The sequence below is a fragment of the Trachemys scripta genome, chromosome 4, assembly GCF_013100865.1.
Source record: "Trachemys scripta elegans isolate TJP31775 chromosome 4, CAS_Tse_1.0, whole genome shotgun sequence".
Classification (NCBI taxonomy): domain Eukaryota; kingdom Metazoa; phylum Chordata; order Testudines; family Emydidae; genus Trachemys; species Trachemys scripta.
In genome coordinates, this window is record NC_048301.1 from 23643529 (window position 1) to 23665986 (window position 22458).

The following is a 22458-nucleotide window of genomic DNA, read 5'->3' on the forward strand; positions in this document are numbered from 1 at the left end:
TCTATTTGTGGAAATGAGGCTGCACTTAATAAAGATAGCTACCACCTCCCACTATTTTCAATTAGATTGAAGACACACCCACAGGCAAAATGGCTACCGCTCAGTTCAGGGGTTCTTGACGGGACATAGACTGTGAGGAGCAATATGGATACTATGAAAGGTGGATGGGACAAGTGAGAGGAGGTAGGCATGGGGGAACAGGAGGCAATTTAGGAGTTACAGGGAAATGGGTTGCAGGGGATGTTAGGCACAGGAGGGAGGGGTGGGTGTCCAGAGAAGTGGGAGGCAGATAAGGTGATCACATAGCGAGTGTGAAAAATCAGGACGAGGGTTGGGGGAATAGGCACCTATATAAGGCAGAGCTCCGAATATCAGGACTGTCCCTATAAAATCGGGACATCTGGTCACCCTAGAGGCAGGAGCACTGCCAAGTCTTGGGCAGAGAAGTAGTAGGGGGGAGATTCAAGGAATTGTTGCTTCTTGCAAAAGCTGAACCAATCCCATAGTGTGCTTGAACCCCATAGCTCCTGTGGGTGAACACTATTCACAAAGTGATCATTCCATTTCTGACCTATCAGTCCCCATCCTCAAGGAAACCTGCACAACACTTTCAAAAGACAAGCCTGGGATCTTAAATTCATAACTTTTGCTAGACACTAAAAATCATGGACTAAACAGAGACATTGGATTTATCGCTTATTATTGTACAGAGCGTTCATCGGGGTTCATCCCTTTCTGGGGCGGCAGGGAACCACACCGCCTCCTTTAGTCCTTGCACGGCCCCCTGGGGAATCCGTCAGGCCCTACGAGTCCTGATTCAAGTCGTCCGGCAGGGGGCTGAGCACACACAGGTAACAATTAGAAGATAACAAGCCCAGGCCTAGGTCAGGGCGGGGCAGCGATGGGTTCCAGGCTCAGGCAGGGGCTGAGCAGCAGTTTAGATAGTCAACAGGCCCAGGGTGGGGCAGCAATGAGTTCAAGGCTCAGGGGCTGAGCAAACATAGGTAAATAGCAAACCCAGGCTTCAGGCTCCGAGAGGCCTGGGAGAGGGGGAGACTGCCACCCACGCGTTGGGTGGCAGGGGGGACGCAGGTCCACCCGCTCCACTGCATCCCAGCCTGGGACCCTAGCAGCAGCCAAAGGCCCACTGCTGTCAGTGGGAATCCCAGCCGCAACACACTGACATGGGTTCCGGCTGCGTTGCCACAAGACTCAGGTCAGCTGCCCCCGGGCTACTTCCCAACTTCCCCTCTGGAGGTACCTGGGTCAAAGGGGATCCTCGGGAGGGAGGGGTCGATCACCATTGGATGCGAGGGGCAGCTGGCGAGGGGTAGGCTCAGCGACTCTCCCACACGCTGATCCGTGTTGAATGTTGGCCGGTCAGACCAGTCTCCAGGTCCGCCGCTGGATGCTGGAGTCTCCCCAGTGGGAGCTGGGCTGGAGACTGGCTGGCTGCCTCTCGAGCTAGCTCTGGGGTTGGGCTCCAGGGAACCACCCCACCTCCCTACAATTACAAAAATGTATAACCCAGTAACAACCCTCCAAGTCGTCCCGGAGCTGCCTTTCCAACCCCTCCTTTTCTCCCCGCCTATGACTGGAAGGGTGTTAATGGGCCACTTCATCTTGAAAGGTCCCATGAAATATGAGTTAACTACTTATGCTAAACAATCTGACTTGAAGAAGAGCTCTGTGTAAGCTCAGAAGCTTGTCTCTCTCACCAACAGAAGTTGGTCTAGTAAAATTACCTCACTCATCTTGTCTCTCTATTGAGACATTATCACTTATGTACATTAAAAAGTTATTTCATCTGTGAATCTGTAACTCATCAACCCTACACATTAACAAATTCTATGTGTGAGTGTGACTCATGTTGCCTTAATTAGGTCAGTTTGTCTGGAGCCAGCCCATTTTTTCCCCAAAGAAAATAAGCTAGGAGGGGGATTGTTAGCAGAGGGCAGTTCCCCTACCTTAGGGATGAGGAGGGGGTGAGTGGAGTCTCCATCTGAGCAGCCAAGGAGATGCATTTCTGTGTGCCTTTAAGGTTGACTTTTCAACCTAAAATCATCTCAGACACATTAGCAGAGGACTAGAGGGGAGTTAAAAAAAAAAGTCAAAAGACAGCCTAAAAAACATGATTTGATAGATTTTTAAATCAAAATGTTGGGCCCCAGTCTCGTGATTTTGGGTGATTCTGTTCTCTTGAGACTGGTAATACTATATCTGGTCTTTAGTCAATGGTAAGTAGCCCCTTAACATTCTTTCAGGCCCCAGCACAGTAAGTTTAGGTACAGGCATAAGCTGTGTTTACATTCAAAACCTTGCTCCTTTGAAATCCATGGTAGTTTTGACATTGACATCAAAGGAATCAGGATTTGGCCCTTATTTTATGAAATGTTATATTTAGCATATATCAAAAGTAAGCAAGGTGACTGTACAGGGCTCACTGTCCTAAAGCACCCCCTTATGGTGAGACCCAGCATCACATCACTTACACCTCAGTTTCCTCACACTGATCTTTGGCCTATTCCTCTGTGAAGGTGACTTGCTTCAGTGACTTGACCCTCCAGCTAAGTCATTAACAAAACTCCACCCCTCCCAGAGTATCCATGTCCAAAGCAATAAAAAACAAAACAAAATAATTGCCCTTGTCTCAAACCCAGGGCCGGCTCCAGGGTTTTGGCCGCCCCGAGCTGCCAAACAAAAACAAAAAAAAGCCACGATCGCGAACTGCGGCGGCAATTCGGCGGGAGGTCCTTCGCTCCGAGCAGGAGTGAGGGACCTTCTGCTGAATTGCCGCCGAACAGCTGGACATGCCGCCCCTCTCGGAAGTGGCCGCCCCAAGCACCTGCTTGGAAGCTGGTGCCTGGAGCCGGCCCTGCTCAAACCTTCCTTCCCAAAGGGTCTGTCTTCTCTCTTCTACTACAAGCACTGTTCTGCCCAGCCTCTGTGCTCAGCTTTTGTCCTGCCTAGGCGGCTTACCATCTCTCCCCTCAGCCCCCCTGGCCTCCTTGAGGTTGCTCCCTGCTCTTTCTTGAGGACCTCTTGTCCTCCACAGGCCTCTACTTGCCTTCTGCTCTCTTATCCAGTTGGTTCCCCACTGCTGGGCTTCCTTCCTCTTAAACCCAACACCTAGTGCAGGTGTAGCAGGGCAGGGCTCATTGAACAGGGCTGACTAGCCCAAGGGCTCTGGGCTCTTAAAGGGGCAAGCTGCCTGGTTACGGTAGCAAATGTGATTCATTTGGTAACACTCATGCCACTAGGTCATAGTGGATTCAAGTTCCAGATCAGGACCTGAGCTCATACTCAAAGCCAACATAGCAATGAAGAGTCTGTATTATTATTATATTACAGTTGCAGCTAGGGATTCGAACTTTTTATCGGGACCTCATTTTGCGGTACACTGTACAGACAAAGTAAGAGACAATCCCTGATTTGAAGAGTTTATAATCTAAATAGACAAAGCCAGATTATTATTATTATTTTACAGATGGGGAATTGAGGCTGTTTGTACATAGCATTACATAAAGCAGTTTTAGATCATTTCAGAATGAAAGACATCACATAAAACCAAAATTTGGTTTTCAATGTATTCTAAAATGTATTATATTTTTATTGAGGATATTTCCACAAAATGTCCTATAATGGCATTTGGATACCAGTGATGGGTGTCCTAGAAAGGATGGATGGAGAGAGATTGTCAACATGATCATTTTAAATAAAATTTTAACAAAAATTAGTAAACAGATGAATAAGTACTGTTCTCTTTCTCACTACAAAGCCATATTTTTGGGGAAATATGGATAATGAGGCCATTTGAAAATAGTGGATCATTAAAGAATCTTCCAGAACTTCTAAATGCTATAACTGCAGTGTTTGTTCTTCCAGTACTTTGCAAGAACAGAAGGGGGAATTACGGAAGCGCCTATCCTACACTACCCACAAACTGGAAATGCTTGAAACAGAATTTGATTCTACTCGCCAATATCTTGAAATTGAACTGAGACGTGCTCAGGAAGAACTTGAAAAAGTAACCGAAAAATTGAGAAGGTGAGTATTTTTTTTAAATAAATAAACTGCATTGAGAATATACAAAATACTGTACTTAACAATGTAAAGATATGCACTCCATTCATTATATAAACATGTTTATAGTACACTTTACACCCACACACATATTTGTTACATACCACACACATATATATTGATATATGTCTATGTGTGTTACACATACATATATATGTATATTTGTGTGTGCATACAGTGTATATTGTATACATGTTATGTAATCTTTATATAATTAATGGCATATACATACATACGTGTGTTTATATATTATAAACACAAAGGATATTGATATTCCCTTTAGTAAGTACTGTGTAACTGCATTGATATTCGTTGAGTTATTCTGCATTTACGCTGGTGTAAAAGCAGAATTAGGCCCTGTTTTTCAAAGCTGAGCAAAGTTTATGTTCAGTATATGAAATGTTATGAAGTTTCATATCATGGTGTGGTAAAACATGTTACATTTACTTCCAAAAAGTATGACGTGAAACAAAAAGCCTTCTATTTAAAATGAATACAAACTGTGCAGAAAAAAGGCACAGAGCTGTTCTAAATTTAGAGCCCAATCAGTATAAATAATAGTAATAATCTACAAAAAGAACAGGAGTGCTTGTGGCACTTTAGAGACTAAGGCCTTGTCTACACTACGAGAATAGTTCGATTTTACTTAAATCGAATTTTTGGAATCGATATTGCAAAGTCGAACGTGTGTGTCCACACTAAGGACAGTAATTCGACTTTGTGAGTCCACACTAACGGGGAAAGCGTCGACATTGGAAGCGGTGCACTGAGGGCAGCTATCCCACAGTTCCCGGAGTCCCCGCCGCCCATTGGAATTCTGGGTGGAGCCGCAAATGCCTTCTGGGTAAAAAAAAAAGGGGCCAGGGTGCTTTTGGGTAACTGTCGTCATCCGTCCATCACTCCCGCCCTCCCTCCCTCCCTGAAAGCGCCGGCGGGAAATCATTTCGCGCACTTTTCCAGTCATTGACAGCGCGGACGCCACAGCACTGTGAGCATGGAGCCCGCTGCAACCATCGCTGCAGTTGTGGCCGCTCTCAACGCCTCGCAGCTTATCATACAGGTTGCCCTGAGGCAGATGCAGAAAAGTCAGGCGAGGAGGCTACGTCAACGCGGTGATGGCCTGAAGTCTGAGAGTAGCACAGACCTCTCAGAAAGCAGGGGACCCAGCGCCGAGGACATCACGGTGGCAATGGGTCATGTTGATGCTGTGAAACGGCGATTCTGGGCACGGGAAACAAGCACTGAGTGGTGGGACCGCATAGTGCTGCAGGTCTGGGATGAATCACAGTGGCTGCGAAACTTCCGCATGCGGAAGGGAACTTTCCTTGAACTTTGTGAGTTGCTGTCCCCTGCCCTGAAGCGCAATGACACCCGGATGCGAGCAGCCCTGACTGTCCAGAAGCGAGTGGCCATAGCCCTCTGGAAGCTTGCAACGCCAGACAGCTACCGGTCAGTCGCGAACCAGTTTGGGGTGGGCAAATCTACCGTGGGGGTTGTTGTGATGCAAGTAGCCAAGGCAATCGTTGATGTACTGCTGCCAAAGGTAGTGACCCTGGGAAACTTGGAGGCGATCATAGATGGCTTCGCAGCGATGGGATTCCCAAACTGCGGTGGGGCCATAGATGGAACTCACATCCCTATCCTGGCACCGGAACACCAGGCCAGCCAGTACATTAACAGAAAGGGCTACTTTTCCATGGTGCTGCAAGCACTGGTGGACCACAGGGGACGTTTTACCAACATCTACGTGGGATGGCCGGGCAAGGTTCATGACGCTCGTGTTTTCAGGAACTCTGGTCTGTTTAGACGGCTGCAGCAAGGTATTTACTTCCCGGACCACAAAATAACTGTTGGGGATGTGGAGATGCCTATAGTCATCCTCGGGGACCCAGCCTACCCGCTAATGCCCTGGCTCATGAAGCCCTATACAGGTGCCCTGGACACTGAAAAAGAACTCTTCAACTACCGGCTGAGCAGGTGCAGAATGGTGGTGGAGTGTGCTTTTGGACGTCTCAAGGGGAGATGGAGAAGCTTGCTGACTCGCTGTGATCTCAGCGAAACCAATATCCCCATTGTTATAGCAGCTTGCTGTGTGCTCCACAATCTCTGTGAGAGCAAGGGGGAGACCTTTATGGCGGGGTGGGAGGTTGAGGAAAATAGCCTGGCTGCTGATTACTCACAGCCAGACAGCCGGGCGATTAGAAGAGACCAGCGGGAAGCGCTGTGCATCCGGGAGGCTTTGAAAGCAAAGTTCCTGAGTGAGCAGGGTAACCTGTGACTTTAAAGTTTGTGTACAGAGAAGCCGAACCTGCCCCCGTTTCTTTACCCAGTTCATGTTGACTATCCTATCCAGTTACATACCCCCTTCACCCCACTTCCAACACACGTTTCAAAATAAAAATAGTTCTACTTTGTTAAAGCACACCGTTTTCTTTAATACTGTTTTCGCGGGAATTTTTTAAAACTGGGACGCAGACTGTGGTGCGGAGCGGGTGTAGTGTAGTCGCGCGAATGCAGCTTCTAAACTCAAGGACTGACAGGCTCCGCTGCGGTGGGATGGTTGTTTCAACGGAGCCTGTCACCCCTCCTGATAGGGACTGTGTGTATGGGGGGTCTATGTGACTTTGTGGCAGGGGGAGGACGGTTACAGATCCCCTGCTGTGTGGCTCTGTGATCCTGCCTAAGGACCGCCGCTTAAGATCTCTAACTGCCCTCCCCTGCCACAAAGTCACAGAGCAACCCACCCCCCACCACATAACATGAAAACAACCTCCCAGACTAACCAGGGTAAGTAGTCACTGCATCACTGCACTATGTATGTGCCCTGCTGCTGTGCCTGCCCCCGACTATGTACCCTGCCAAAGGTGACTGTCCTGTCCAATTACCAACCCCCTTTCCCCCCCTCCTCCAAAAGAACATGATGGAAACAGTAGTTAACAGAAACATATTTTTTATTATCAACTACACATGGAACTGGGAAGTGAAACTTGGACGGGGGCTTGTGTCAGGCGGGAAGGAAAGAACTTGTCAAACTTTGGGGAATGAGAGCCTTCTGCTGCTCGAGCTCTCTGCAGGGGTGGAGTGAGAGTTAGCAGGGACTCTGCCGCCTCTCCTTCTGTGCACTTTGGGTGAGGGGAGTATGGGACTTGGTGGCGGGGGAGGGCGGTTAGAGATGGACTGCAGCGGGGCTCTGTCCTCCTGCCTCCGTTCCTGCAGAACATCCACAAGGCGCCGGAGCGTGTCCGTTTGCTCCCTCAGTAGTCCAAGCAGGGTTTGAGTCGCCTGCTGGTCTTCCTGACGCCACCTCTCCTCCCGATCCATGTTGGCTTGGTGCATTCGGGTCAAGTTCTCCCGCCACTGGGTCTGCTGTGCTGCCTGGGCTCTGGAGCAGGCTATAAGCTCTGAGAACATGTCCTCCCGTGTCCTCTTCTTCTTATGCCTAATCCTCCCTAGCCTCTGGGAGTGTGATGACAGGCTAGGTTGTGAGACAGTCGCAGATGGGGCTGTGGGAATGGGAAAAAGGGAGTGAATTCCTCAGAAAGATAAATGTAGTTGTGAACAAAGAACATAGTCTTTCTCTGTGAACAGGACCATGCACAGCACCTATCACATGCGCACTCAGCACAAGGTCGAATTCTCGGCCTTCGCATTCAGTGTCTGGGGTTTTGCAGAGCACATTTGAGAACCGTGTCAGGACAACGGAATTGCTCTTGCACGCAGACATGGTAAGCCGTAGATTCGTGGCAGCTTAAAACTTTAATATTAGCAATGGCCTCATTTCACATTGAAATCAATGTCGGTCCCTGCTGCCAGCAATCCGGCAAGCAGGAAGTCTGCTCCTGTGCCACACCCTCGCGGCTGTCCCCGGGAACGATCCCTTTCGGCTGCCCCTCTCCCGCCTCCACCGCGTGGCTGCAAACCAGCGGTTACAGTTCTGTAAAGGAACGGTAAAGCAGTCCCAACACTAACATTCCCCTACCTCATTCAAAGCAGGTCATCATGAGCGACATCACCCTCATGAGGATCTCTGAGAGCGACAGACAGAGAATGCTCCGGGAAAGCCTCCAAAGACCAGGGCCGTATGCCGCCATGCTGTGCCAAGCAATGATTCCGGAGTACTTGCTAGTCTCGTGGCGCGGCAACGTGTCCTACTACGGAGGACCCAATAAGGCCGCTCTCCCCAAGAACCTAATGCAGCGGATTTCAAATTACCTGCAGGAGAGCTTCCTTGAGATGTCCCAGGAGGATTTCTGCTCCATCCCCGGACATATAGACCTCATCTTACTGTAGCTGCAGTAGCAGGGACTAAACAGTAGAGCGGCTTGGGCAGGACAATCATGCAAAACCGGACATTGCTAGATTTTTTTTCAATAGTTGCACTGCCCATGACTGAACCGTAAAGTTAATCAAACTAATCATGAGAAACCCATTTTTTAAATTGTTAATATTCATGTTCTGTTACAAATAAATGTTTAGATGTTTACAACACTTACTGGATGATCCTTCACCAGATTCTGTGTCCGGGGTAACGGCTGGGGAGGGTTGGTAGGGGATCTCTGTAAGGGTGATGAAGAGATCCTGGCTGTCGGGGAAATCAGCGTTGTGAGCGCTGTCGACTGCCTCGTCCTCCTCATCTCCTTCCTCATCTTCCCCGTCCGCTAACATGTCCGAGGATCCGGCCGTGGACACTATCCCATCCTCAGAGTCCACAGTCAGTGGTGGGGTAGTGGTGGCGGCCGCACCGAGGATGGAATGCAGTGCCTCGTAGAAACGGGATGTCTGGGGATGGGATCCGGAGCGTCCGTTTGCCTCTTTGGTCTTCTGGTAGCCTTGCCTCAGCTCCTTGATTTTCACGCGGCACTGCGTTACATCCCGGCTGTATCCTCTCTCTGCCATGTCTTTAGAGATCTTCTCATAGATCTTTGCATTCCGTCTTTTGGATCGCAGCTCGGAAAGCACGGACTCATCGCCCCACACAGCGATGAGATCCAAGACTTCCCGATCAGTCCATGCTGGGGCCCTCTTTCTATTCTGAGATTGCACTGCCATCAGTGCTGGAGAGCTCTGCATCGTTGCCAGTGCTGCTGAGCTCGCCACGATGTCCAGACAGGAAATGAGATTCAAACTGGCCAGACAGGAAAAGGAATTCAAATTCAAATTTTCCCGGGGCTTTTCCTGTGTGGCAGTTCAGAACATCCGAGCTCTTACTGCTGTCCAGAGCGTCAACAGAGTGGTGCACTGTGGGATAGCTCCTGGAGCTATTAGCGTCGATTTCCATCCACACCTAGCCTAATTCGACATGGCCATGTCGAATTTAGCGCTACTCCCCTCGTCGGGGAGGAGTACAGAAGTCGAATTAAAGAGACATCTATGTCGAACTAAATACCTTCGCGGTGTGGACGGGTGCAGGGTTAATTCGATGTAACGGCGCTAACTTCGACATAAACGCCTAGTGTAGACCAGGCCTAACAAATTTATTAGTGCATAAGCTTTCGTGGGCTACAGCCCACTTCTTCAGATGCATATAGAATGGAACATATATTGAGGATATATATATACACACATACAGAGAACATGAACAGGTGGGAGTTGTCTTACCAACTCTGAGAGGCCAATTAAGTAAGAGAAAAAAAAATTTTGAAGTGATAATCAAGATAGCCCAGTACAGACAGTTTGATAAGAAATGTGAGAATACTTACAAGGGGAGATAGATTCAATGTTTGTAATGGCTCAGCCATTCCCAGTCCTTATTCAGTCCTAAATTGATTGTATCTAGTTTGCATATCAATTCCAGCTCAACAGTCTCTCGTTGGAGTCTGTTTTTGAAGTTTTTCTGTTGTAAAATAGCCACCATTGACTTAAAAGGGAGCAGGCTCTAGCCTTAAGTGCGTACAAGTCATTTTTGAAAAACTCTGAACCAAAAGATTCATTTATTTATGAAAAAATGCAGCTGAACTTTTCCTGAAGGCATCATCATCATCATGTAGGAAAACGGACAGTGCATCACACCTAATGCAGGTAACAAAAGTACCTTTCCAAATAGAAACGGAAATCTTGCATAACATTTCTTAGTTGGACTGTAGCACTAATATAAGTGATAACAGGTAATTGCTATAAATAAAGAATTTTTAACAGATTGAATTTTAAGACACCAGTACAGGAAATCATGTTAGCACATGCTTAAAATTAAGCTACATGCTTTCCTGAATCAAGGCCTAAATCAGAGATACAGCATATACCACTTTACATGATTTTGTTATCTACAGGCTTCTATGTAGAGCAGGCAGTCAGCTATCCACACTACTTATCTGTCTACAACATATTTTTTTCCTTCTCTCCTATTGCTTCATTTACATCAGAGCAGTTCAAAGTAACTCCATTCTCAGTGCAGTTTTCTTCAAATCCTTTCACAGTGTTTTCCAATAAATGGCAATGTTAACCATCCTTCTTACTGTACATTAAATTACTTTTCCTGAAGAAGTACATTTTGCAGGGCAAGTGGAAGTTTCAGGTATAGAACAGGGAATATTTGGGTCTTTCTGGATTTGAAATAATATTTTACTTCAGGCATATCCTGTTTAAAGTGTAAGTCAGATATTTCACAAAAACAACGAGGAGTTCTGTGGCACCTTAGGGTATGTTTAAGTCGATCTAAGATACGTCAACTTCAGCTACGCTATTCTCGTAGCTGAAGTTGCATATCTTAGATTGATCCACCCCAGTGTAGACCAGGCCTTAAAGAATAACAGATTTATTTGGGCATAAGCTTTCGTGAGTAAAAAACCCCACTATTTCAGTCATGTTATAAAATACACACAAAATGAGTAGCCAGACTGGAAATTAATCTGAGATGCTACCTTTTCATGCAACTTTTAAAAGAGCATACAGATAACTCGTTCACTATGCTTGGAATACTTATAGGAACATGCCTCGGTATTTAAGTATAGTAACCATCTTCTGCCATAAAACCCGCTTCAACTTTGCCTTTTAGAAAATGTGCAGTAAACCTTGCATCAGGTCTATATAATTTCTTCCCTACCATCTCTGCTTATTTATAATATACATTTGGATCTCAGAAGGAGCCATTATAAAAAGGCTAATCATGTAGTCAGTGGGAGTTTTGCCAGAGTAAAAACAACATCAGGCTTGTAAACAGGTTGTTTATATAGGTAGGGCCTGATTTTCAGAAGTTCTGAGTGTGATGGATTGGACCCCCCCCCCCTTCCGGGCCTCCAGTTGATGTGCTGGGGTCTCATTGAGCCCACCTATCCCACCAGCCTGGGTTCCCCTTACTCTGTGCTGCTGTGACAGGCTCTCAAGCCCCTTCCAGCACACACACACACAGGTAGGGACACACCCAGCTATAGAATCACACAGTCTGGAATCAGCTCTGTATGGGAGGACTCAGCTTGGGGAATTTCCCAGCACTCCTTTGCCCATACCCTCTGGAGCAGTGGTGGGCAACCTGTGGCCTGTCAGGGTAATTCGCTGGTGGGTCACCAGACAGTTTGATTACATTTGCATGGCCGCGGTTCACCATTCCTGGCCCTTGGGAGCTGCGGGAAGCAGCAGCCAGCCCATCCCTGTGGCCCGCACCGCTTCTTGCAGCTCCCACTGGCTGGGAATGGCGAACCAGGGCCACTGGGAGCTGCAGATTTACATGCAAATGTAAACAAACTGTCAGGCGGCCTGCCAGTGGATTACCCTGATGGGTTGCATGTGGCCCGCGGACCACAGGTTGCCCACCACTACTCTGGAATGTAAACCCAAAATTATGTTGCATTGCATTGTATAGAGATCTATGCAACGTAAGCTCATGAAATTTGCCCCCTCCCTCAATGTGGAGGAAGATATACACAATCCCCCCCCCCGCCCAGTTATGAATTGCATAAACTGAGTTTTAAAATAAACAAAAAACAAGTTGATTAACTACAAAAAGTAAATTTTAAGTGATGAGGGATAGCAAACAGAACAAAGCAGATTACTGAGCAAATAAAGCAAAACATGCAAACTAGACGGAATACATTAAAGAAATTGGCTACAAACAGTAATTTCTCTCCCTAAAAGTTGATTTATGCAGGTTGCAGAGTTTCTTGAAGGTAAACTGCACTGCTTGCAGTTTAAATCTCCAGGTATACTCTTCACAGGCTGACCTTTCTCGCCTCTGCTCAGCCCCTGCCTCCCCCAACTTAATTCCTTTGTTTCTTCAGCTGTTTTCAGCAGTCTTCCTTCTTGGGTGGGGAGGAAGTGGAGAAGAGTCTAGATTGACTCACTCCCCAGCCTTAAATAGGATTTGTATTTGGCAGGAATCCTTTGTTTCCCAGTTTGACTCCCACCCCCTTCCCGTGAAAAAGTACCAGCACGTCAAGATGGTATCCTGTACCAGGTGACATGATCACATGACCCTACAGTGTTAAAGCAGCATCCCAGGAAACTTCTCAGGAAGGAGGGAGATTAGTATCCTTCCTAATAGCCCATTCAAGCTATTTGCATACTTCTGGTGGGCGTTCCCCAGGTGAAAACACAGGTGTAATTATTACATAGTCCATATTTCTAACTTCAGATACAGAAATGATACATGCATACAAATTGGATAATCACATTCAGTAAATCATAACCTTTCCAATGATATCTCGCATGACCCATCTTGCATAAAACATATCTTAGTTATGCCATATTCATATCATAACAATATTTCTATGAAGAATATGGGGCATCACGTCACACTGAGCACTTAGTACTTCAGTTCAGGTCAATGAGCCAGATCCAATGCCTTCTGAAATCAATGGAAAAACTGCTGTTGACATCAGTGCACAATGGATCAGGTTCAGTGGATGCTGTGGACGTTCAGAACCTCCGAAAGTCAGGCCCATAACATGTTTCATTCATTGCAAAGAACATTATCAGTGGAAAGTATTAACATCAAATGACTATAAGTGCTTCTCTAATACTCTACTTGGTAGTTGTTTTTTTATTATGAAGAAAATTTATACAAAAAAAATTATGTTCCAGGCAGGTGATTTCTCCTCCGAAGACTTATCATGTGGGAAGCCCAAAATACTTTACAAGGTGAGCTTTAAAAATTGTTTCTATTGAGAATAGCAAAAACATAAAAAAATAAGGCAAGATAAACACCTAGAAATCCCCAAACTGGAAACAGATAAACATTTTAAACAAAAGTATGATCCAAAAGAGTGTCAGCAACATGTAAAAATAACTATATGAAGATCAGTGTGTAAGGAACAGTAAGAGCAATATTATAACATCAAGAATTTATCTCCCACGTTGTTCATTTCTAAAGAAAGAGAAAGGTAAATGTGAACAACTGTACTAGATAAGCACAGAGTAACATGGTCCCACTTGTACGCTAAAAAAACATTTCAGTCATTAAACTTGTACTGCTGCTCTGAGCAGCATTCTCCCTAAAAGCTGGAAGCTCCATTAGCCATTGCTTCGAAAGCCTCCCACACCCTTAATTTAATCTACAGTAATGCCAAAACAAACTGTCTTTTTTGTTTGTTTTAAACACAACTATATCCTGTTTAGGGAGGGCACATTTAGATGACTTGATGGCCTATCATTCTCTAAAGGAGTAGGATTTTCTAAGCACACCATGTTGACCTATACTGCCCCCACTGAATTCAATGGTAAAATTTCCATTGACATCAGAGGGAGCAGAGTTTGGCCAATGCTGAGCAATTTTGAAATTCCCACCCTTAAACCATAGTTCTGCTTTGAAAAGTGGCTGAAATGGCATTGTGGGGTTCCGTGTGCCTCACAATGATTTGCATATCATAGAATCATAGAAATGTAGAGCTGGAAGGGACCTCGAGAAGTCATCAAGTCCAGCCCCTTGTGCCATGGCAGGACCAAGGAAACCTTGCCCATCCCTGAGAGGTGTTTGTCCAACTTGTTTCTAAAAGTGTCCAATGATGGGAACTCCATGACCTCCCTTGAAAGCCTATTCCAGAGCTTAACTACCCTTTTAGTTAGGAAGTTTTCCCCAATATCTAACCTGTGTTGTGTTTAAGAGTGTGCTCAGTTTAAAAGTAAAAAAAAACAACCATGCATTTTGACTACCAGTCCTGAAAACTCAAACTGAGCTCAACGAGCCCTGCTGGAATCATTCCTTCTTTTGCACCCCAACCAGTAATAAAGGTTCTGCTGGTCAAATTAGGCCCACGTCCAGACCTGTACAACTCTCAGATTATGCCTTCAGTAACAACTGTGCAAAACCCATCGTCTCCACTTGGAATTTAGAGTAGAATTCTGTTGATGCACAAGAAGTAAAATCCACTTAAACATACGTGTTTAAGTGCTTCACTATAGAGGGATGGACTTCAGCATGTATTGAAGTGGGTTCCTGAACAGGGGCCTCGCAGCTGTGTTGGCTCCTTTGCAGTGCTGGTAGGAGAAAAAGCATCTTATATTTGTAAGAAAATAGATAAAACTTTAGAGTACAGACAAGGAACAAACCTGTTGAAGAAGAAGGTGCCATTTGTACAGTCACTCTTCAAAGCAGAACTGCTATCTAGGTGAAATTTCCTCCTGTGCAGAGGGCCAGCCGCACAAGGCCTATGCTTCATTTAATCCACATTTTGAGGTCTCAGTGCATAGGCTTTGTATGAGCTATCTGCACAGGGGTGAATTTTACCTTGCAAGGGGAAGGTATTTTCTGCTACATTATACCACATAGATATTTAATAGTAGTGATGATCAGAATTCTTTTTATTAGACCCTGAGAAACATATGAGCAGTTGCACTGCACGGGTGCATACACCCACACAGAGCACAAGGGTGCCATACAATTTGAATTTACTACAGGACACAGAGAAGGCACCAAAAACATAATAAATGAACAGGGTCACATCAAATAATTCATTCTTTGTAAAAGGCAATTCATAGCTTAGTCAACCCAATTACCACTGAAATTTACAAAGCTGACAAATTTTACAATATAAAAGTCTTAGACACTGCAAAATTCAGACAATCGGGGTGAATGCTTTTCTCCTCAAGTGGGGCTATGATACCATTTGTTCATTTGATCATTGAAGGTCAGATTAATTTTCTCCACTCCTGCTTTATTTTTAAATGTATTGCCAAAAGATTTTATTTAATTTTATTATATTATTTTCCTTTCATACCTTTAATGCTTTTTTCCATATATTTCTGAGTCCATTTCCCCCCTCCCCATTCACAGTACTGACACTTCTTTTGGCTCCGTGGGTCTTTTATTTTTCCAGTTTGGGTTTTGTGTGTGCGTGTGTTTATCTACTTTATTTTGATTACCTTTGCATACAGTTCTCAATAGAAACACTCTCTGAAGCTCAGCTCCTTCTATATTGTGGGGGTTTTTATAGAAATGTAGGGCTGGAAGAGACCTTGAGAGGTCATCTAGTCCAGCCCTCTGCACTGTGGCAGGACCAAGTATACCTTCACTACCCTGACAGAGATTTGTCTAACCTCTTCTTAAAAACCTCCAGTGATGGGGATTCCACAACCTCCCTTAGAAGCTTATTCCAGTATTTAACTATCCTTATAGATAGCAAGTTTTAACTTAGATATTGGGAAAATCTCCTTTGATGAAGATTAAGCCAATTACTTCTTGTCCTACCTTCTGTGGACATAGGGAACATATGTGAAGACAGTTATTAGGTTCCCCCTCTCCCTTGCCCCATCTTCTTTTCTCAAGACTAAACATGTCCAATGTTTTTATCATTTCCTTATCGGTCAGGCTTTCTAAACCTTTTATTGTTTTTGTACCTCTTCCTCTGGACTTTTTCTAATTTGTCTACATCTTTTCTAAAGTGTGGTGCCCAGAACTGGACACAGCATTCCAGCTGAGACCTCACCAGTGTCAAATAGAGCAAGATAATTACCTCCCAGGTCTTACATACAACACTCTGTTAATACACCCCAGAATTATATTAGCCTTTTTTCACAATTGCATCACAGTATTCACTCATATGCAATTTGTGATCCACTGTAACCCCAGATACTTTTTAGCAGCACTCCTGCCTAGCCAATTATTCCCCTTTTTCTAGTTGCACATTTGATTTGTCCTTCCTAAGTGCAGTATTCTGCACCTTATTCAATTTCATCTTGTTGATTTCAGACTAGTTCTCTAAGTTCTCATTGGTTCTTTTGAATTCTAATCCTGTCCTACAAAGTGCTTGAAACCCCTTCCAGCTTGGTGTCTTCCACAGATTTTATAAGCATAATCTCCACTCCATTATCCAAGTCATGAGTAAAAATATTGACTAGTACCAGACCAAGGACAGACCTCTGCAAGCCCCCTCCCTGCCCCCCACAGTTTGCTATCGAACTATTGATAATTACTCTGGTCTTTCAACCAGTTATGCACCTGCCTTATAGTAATTTTATCTAAACTACATTTCCCTAATTTGCTTATGAGAAATTCATGTGGGACTGTCAAAAGTCTTACTAAAATCAAAATGTATCATCTCTTGCTTTCCCCCTATCCACTCACCAGTAATCCTGCAAAAGAAGGAAATTAAAGTGGTTTTGTATGATTTGTTCTTGTCAAACCCATGTTGGCTTTTATTTATAACCCTATGATCCTCTAGGTGTTGACAAAATGATTGTTTAATAATTTGTTCCAGTATCTTCTCAGGTATCGAAGTTAGGCTGACTGATCTATACTTCTCCAGATGCTCTTGGTTCCCCTTTTTAAGTACCTTTCTCCAGTCCTCAGGGACTTCACCCATCCTCCATGAGTTTTCAAAGATAGTCACTAATGGTTCTAAAATTGTTTCAGCTAGTTCCTTTAAATACTCTTGGGTGAATTTCATCAGGTCCTGTTGACTTGAATACATCTCCCTTATCTAAGTATTCTTTAACCTGTTCTTTCCCTGCTTTGACTTGTGTTCCTTCCCCCTTGTTATTAACATTAATTGTGTTAAATATCCAGTCACAGTTTACCTTTTTAGTGAAGACTGAAGCAAAATAGGCATTAAACAACTCATCTGTCACCGTTTTGTTGAGGTTTGGCTCTTGCTTAGTGAGTTTTGTTAATTTTCTAAAAAATTTATTTAAAAAGGAGTATTTCAGAGAACTAGGGTTTACATGCTACAGTCCACTAACTCGTGTGGATAGATCAAACCTGGATGGAAATGGAGTAGGAGGAGCAGGGAGCAATGGCCCATGACACATTCCTACTGCACCCATAGAGTGGGGGCACTGTCAGAGTGAAGAGTTTAATATTAGAAGGGACCACCAGATCATCTAGGGCTTGTCTACACAGAAACCGCTACTGCAGCACAGTGGTGCCACCACAGCAGTGCCACTGCAGCGCTCCAGTGAAGATTCTACACCAATGGGAGAAACCCTCCCGTCAGTGTACGTAATCCACCTCCCCAAGAGGCAGTAGCTCAGTTGATGGGAGAATTCTCCTGTCGGCCTAACACTGCCTACCCCGGGGGGTTAGGTTGGTTTAAGTGCATCGCTCAGAAGTGTCAATTCCTAGTGTAGAGCAGGCCCTATGCTGACCTCCTGTATATCACAGGCCACCAATGCTACCCAACATCCACACTAAACCCAACAACTAAAATTAGACCAAAATATTACAGCCGACAGGAGACTATTATGTGTCACAGGAAGAGTTGAGTTAATGGGGATTGATCCTGTGCTCTTTGAAGTCAATAGCAAAACAGTGCAGAATCAGGCCTGTGCTGGATTAGGCGCAAAACCGGGGGGGATCAGCTACTCTCCGTGGCATGCCCTCATCTGAACAGCGTAGATAATTAATGAGTTAGAGAAGCATTAGGTCATGTTCTATGCCTGCAACTTTCTTAAGGGTGTAGACAGGGAGCCTCATATGGGTATGTCTACACAGTAAAGAAAAACCCATGGTTGGCCCATGTCAGCTGACTCAGGCTTGGACTGCTGGGCTGTTTCATTGCTGTGTAGATTTCTGGGCTCTGGATGGAGCCCGGGCTCTAGGATCCCGCAGTGGGGAGGGTCCCAGACCTTGGGCTCCAGTCTGTACCTGGAAGTCTACACAGCAATGGAACAGCCCCGCAGTCCAAGCCCAAGTCGGCTGGCACTTTTCTTTGCTATAATAGTGTTTGTTCTCTCTCTCTCCTATTGTTTTTTTCTGGAGGAAGGTGGGTAGGGTATAATACAGCTTCAGACTTTTCTTTGTCATGTTGAATCTGGCTAGCAGTGAAAGTCTATTTAGAGGTTGCAGAAGTAGACATCTATATAGAGGCTTAATATGAATTGGTGCATGTGATAGGAACAGAGAAGATAGAGAGATCTGTGAACTCCAACCAAGCCATTTAATCACCTAGAAATTTGTAACAATGACATCAGGAGATGTAATCAGTTCAGCTGGTGATTTCATGAACTGACCTCTAGTTCTGTACAAGGGCTCATTGTATACGCTTTCTCACCAATTTGGTCGTCCACTTGGCAGACAGCATTACCGCAGAGCCCTCCTCTAGGGTGAGGTTCACCTCTGTGTAGTGGGCCAACAGAAGGTCTGTACAGCACCTTAGTCCTCTTTAGGCTCTCAAAATAAGGCTTATGGGCCTTAATTTGACCCTACACCCACCCCCTTTCACAGTGGGAATTTCCCCCATAGGGAAGTCCTCCTTTTTCCACAGCTTTACTAGGGGCAAAAATTTTCCTCACAGATCTGCCTGACAGATCTTAACACCTAGAGTCCATTCTCCCTACCCTACAACCCCACAAGAATTCTGGGCACATAGGGAAAGCACAGTCCCAGAATTATGATCCGCTGATGCAGTCTCTAAATGGGGAATTTTGCCATATAATTGGAAGGAAAATCTTTACAGCACAAAGCAGTGGAAATAGGTCTGAAATGCCACTCTATTTCATTGTAAATCAGAGATAGGCCTGACCATCCTCTCACACAACTCTGGGGCAGTTTGAATCCATAGTTCAATCCTCATTTCAAGGCTTTTCCCTATCTCTATAATTGGTCAAACCAAAATCATGCTTCTAGGCCCACTGTACTTTTGGGAAGCTGAATTCAGATTCAAACTTCTCAACCTAGGCCCAGTTGTTCATTATATCCAAGTTCACTATTAGCAGGGTCCATTGCCTAGGACATCATAGTGAAGAAGGCCTTAGGTCTGTTCCCATGAGATGTCCAATGCAGAGATTTGAGAGGCATTTAGATAAATTTTTCAAACCTGAACATTAAGTTGCCAATGGCCCCTACCTGCATACAGCAGGGCATACCGATGGGCTGTTATGCACATGTGTAACAGGGCACCACCATCCCTTAGGATATGGAAAAATGAGGCACAGTCACTATTGTTACACTAATGGCTGATGTCTCTGACAGAGCCGATTCTAGGCAACTTGTCTCCTAGAACACTAATGAATAGTGAATACTAATGGGAAGGGGGTAGGTTTAGCAGATAAAATAAAAAAAGAACAAGTTAAAAATCACTTAGAAAAGTTAGATGCTTGCAAGTCACCCGGGCCTGATGAAATGCATCCTAGAATACTCAAGGAGCTAATAGAGGAGGTATCTGAGCCTCTAGCTATTATCTTTGGAAAGTCATGGGAGACGGGAGAGATTCCAGAAGACTGGAAAAGGGCAAATATAGTGCCCATCTATAAAAAGGGAAATAAAAACAACCCAGGAAACTACAGACCAGTTAGTTTAACTTCTGTGCCAGGGAAGATAATGGAGCAAGTAATTAAGGAAATCATCTGCAAACACTTGGAAGGTGGTAAGGTGATAGGGAACAGCCAGCATGGATTTGTGAAGAACAAATCATGTCAAACCAATCTGATAGCTTTCTTTGATAGCATAACGAGCCTTGTGGATAAGGGTGAAGCGGTGGATGTGGTATACCTAGACTTTAGTAAGGCATTTGATACGGTCTCGCATGATATTCTTATCGATAAACTAGGCAAATACAATTTAGATGGGGCTACTATAAGGTGGGTGCATAACTGGCTGGATAACCGTACTCAGAGAGTTGTTATTAATGGTTCCCAATCCTGCTGGAAAGGCGTAACGAGTGGGGTACCGCAGGGGTCTGTTTTGGGACCGGCTCTGTTCAATATCTTCATCAACGACTTAGATATTGGCATAGAAAGTATGCTTATTAAGTTTGCGGATGATACCAAACTGGGAGGGATTGCAACTACTTTGGAGGACAGGGTCATAATTCAAAATGATCTGGACAAATTGGAGAAATGGTCTGAGTTAAACAGGATGAAGTTTAACAAAGACAAATGCAAAGTGCTCCACTTAGGAAGGAAAAAATCAATTTCACACATACAGAATGGGAAAAGACTGTCTAGGAAGGAGTACGGCAGAAAGGGATCTAGGGGTTATAGTGGACCACAAGCTAAATATGAGTCAACAGTGTGATGCTGTTGCAAAAAAAGCAAACATGATTCTGGGATGTATTAACAGGTGTGTTGTGAGCAAGACACGAGAAGTCATTCTTCCGCTCTACTCTGCTCTGGTTAGGCCTCAGCTGGAGTATTGTGTCCAGTTCTGGGCGCCGCATTTTAAAAAAGATGTGGAGAAATTGGAAAGGGTCCAAAGAAGAGCAACAAGAATGATTAAAGGTCTTGAGAACATGACCTATGAAGGAAGGCTGAAAGAATTGGGTTTGTTTAGTTTGGAAAAGAGAAGACTGAGAGGGGACATGATAGCAGTTTTCAGGTATCTAAAAGGGTGTCATAAGGAGGAGGGAGAGAACTTGTTCACCTTAGCCTCTAAGGATAGAACCAGAAACAATGGGTTTAAACTGCAGCAAGGGAGGTCTAGGTTGGACATTAGGAAAAAGTTCCTAACTGTCAGGGTGGTTAAACACTGGAACAAATTGCCTAGGGAGGTTGTGGAATCTCCATCTCTGGAGATATTTAAGAGTAGGTTAGATAAATGTCTATCAGGGATGGTCTAGACAGTATTTGGTCCTGCCATGCGGGCAGGGGACTGGACTCGATGACCTCTCGAGGTCCCTTCCAGTCCTATAATCTATGAATCTATGAAAAACACTACGGTTACTAGCAGGATAGCCTGGAGAAGCTGACAAACTTTCTTGAGCGTGTAACTCCTGAATAAATAGGAAGTTTCTGTTTCCTATGTCCCACCCCAGTCCCATTATGTTAATAAAAATAAATATCTATCCATCCTTTTGAGGGTAAAATTTTGTTCCCTACACCAAGCCCAAGTCAATGTGTTGGGTGTGCTAGGGCATGGATTCCTGTGGTCTACCAGAAGGAATTCTCCTAAGCCATACAGTGATGACTTTATGTGGCTGTTCTTGCAATCTCAGAACTCCAGTAGCATCACCCCTTAACTTGAAGGCGTGGTTAGTGAATCCATGCATTTGATGATCTGCAGATCACGCCTCTCCCCCAGCTCTACCACCACAATTCCTGAGCATGGTGCACAGGATACCCTCTGTGCAGGTTCCCACATCCTGGTGCTCCATGCATACTTATGTCCAGGAATGGCACTGGCTCTTGTGCATTCAGGGCTTCTGGCACAATTTGCCTCTAACTATAGTAAGCAAATATGTCAAAGTGGTTTTCTCAGGAAGTGGATGGTAAATATATTGCTAAAGCCTTGGGCTTTAAACTCCTAACCATTGATAGGCAGCAGAAGTGAAAAGTAAATATACTTTAATATTAATGGGAGCCCAAGTTTATGCTGAGGTGCAAAAATACAAGTAAAAAGAAATATGTAAACACTTCTAATTATATTATATCATCTTTGTTTTAGGATACAAAACAATTATCTAGCCTTACAAAGAATTAATCAGGACTTGGAAGATAAACTTTACAGGATGGTAAGTTTTTTTTTTTAATTTTAAATATATATTTTATGATTCTTAAGCTACAGGACAAATGGCTGCATAATTGGTATGATTAAGCTTGTGCTGTACACAGGGGGATACTAAACCAGGGAGCATGACTTTATCAATGTAATGAGCCAGCCCCGTAGCTGGCATATATCTGCATAGTTCTATTAACTTCAACGAAGATATGTCAATTTATATCAGTTGATGATCTGGCTGGACAATCTTGGCTTTAAAAGAATTCTGGTTAATTTGGCTAATAACGTCTTTTTCCTTGGGTTTGTAATATTTAGGTTTTAATTAAGAAAAGATTCAAATGAGGCAATCCAAATTACCAAACTGAAAAATGTTTCATTGATCTTTGGTACATTCATTCAGCTTTATTAAGTGACTTAATTGAGCTTGGAGAGTCTTTTCATATCCTGTCATAACTATCAATCTCAGTATATTCATTTCTGTGTCAATGTTGATCCTACTGCCATAGGCCAGTTAGTAACTAAGAGGGGGAGAAATTATTGCACCAGGTATGGGCCTCTGGGTTTATGAACATTATGAA

General features: G+C 44.4%; 1 protein-coding gene across 4 annotated transcripts in view; it reads left to right on the forward strand.

Moving 5' to 3' along the window:
* The window catches only part of BEGAIN (brain enriched guanylate kinase associated), a 244766-nt gene that overhangs the window by 142974 nt on the left and 79334 nt on the right, over positions 1-22458 (forward strand). For 3 of the 4 annotated variants that reach the window (XM_034769824.1, XM_034769827.1, XM_034769826.1), the window contains 3 exons: positions 3886-4047; positions 13096-13152; positions 21827-21893. In XM_034769824.1, the coding sequence (XP_034625715.1) occupies positions 3886-4047; positions 13096-13152; positions 21827-21893 (286 nt within the window). The remainder of the gene's footprint in view (positions 1-3885; positions 4048-13095; positions 13153-21826; positions 21894-22458) is intronic. The other variant, XM_034769825.1, reaches the window with a different exon arrangement.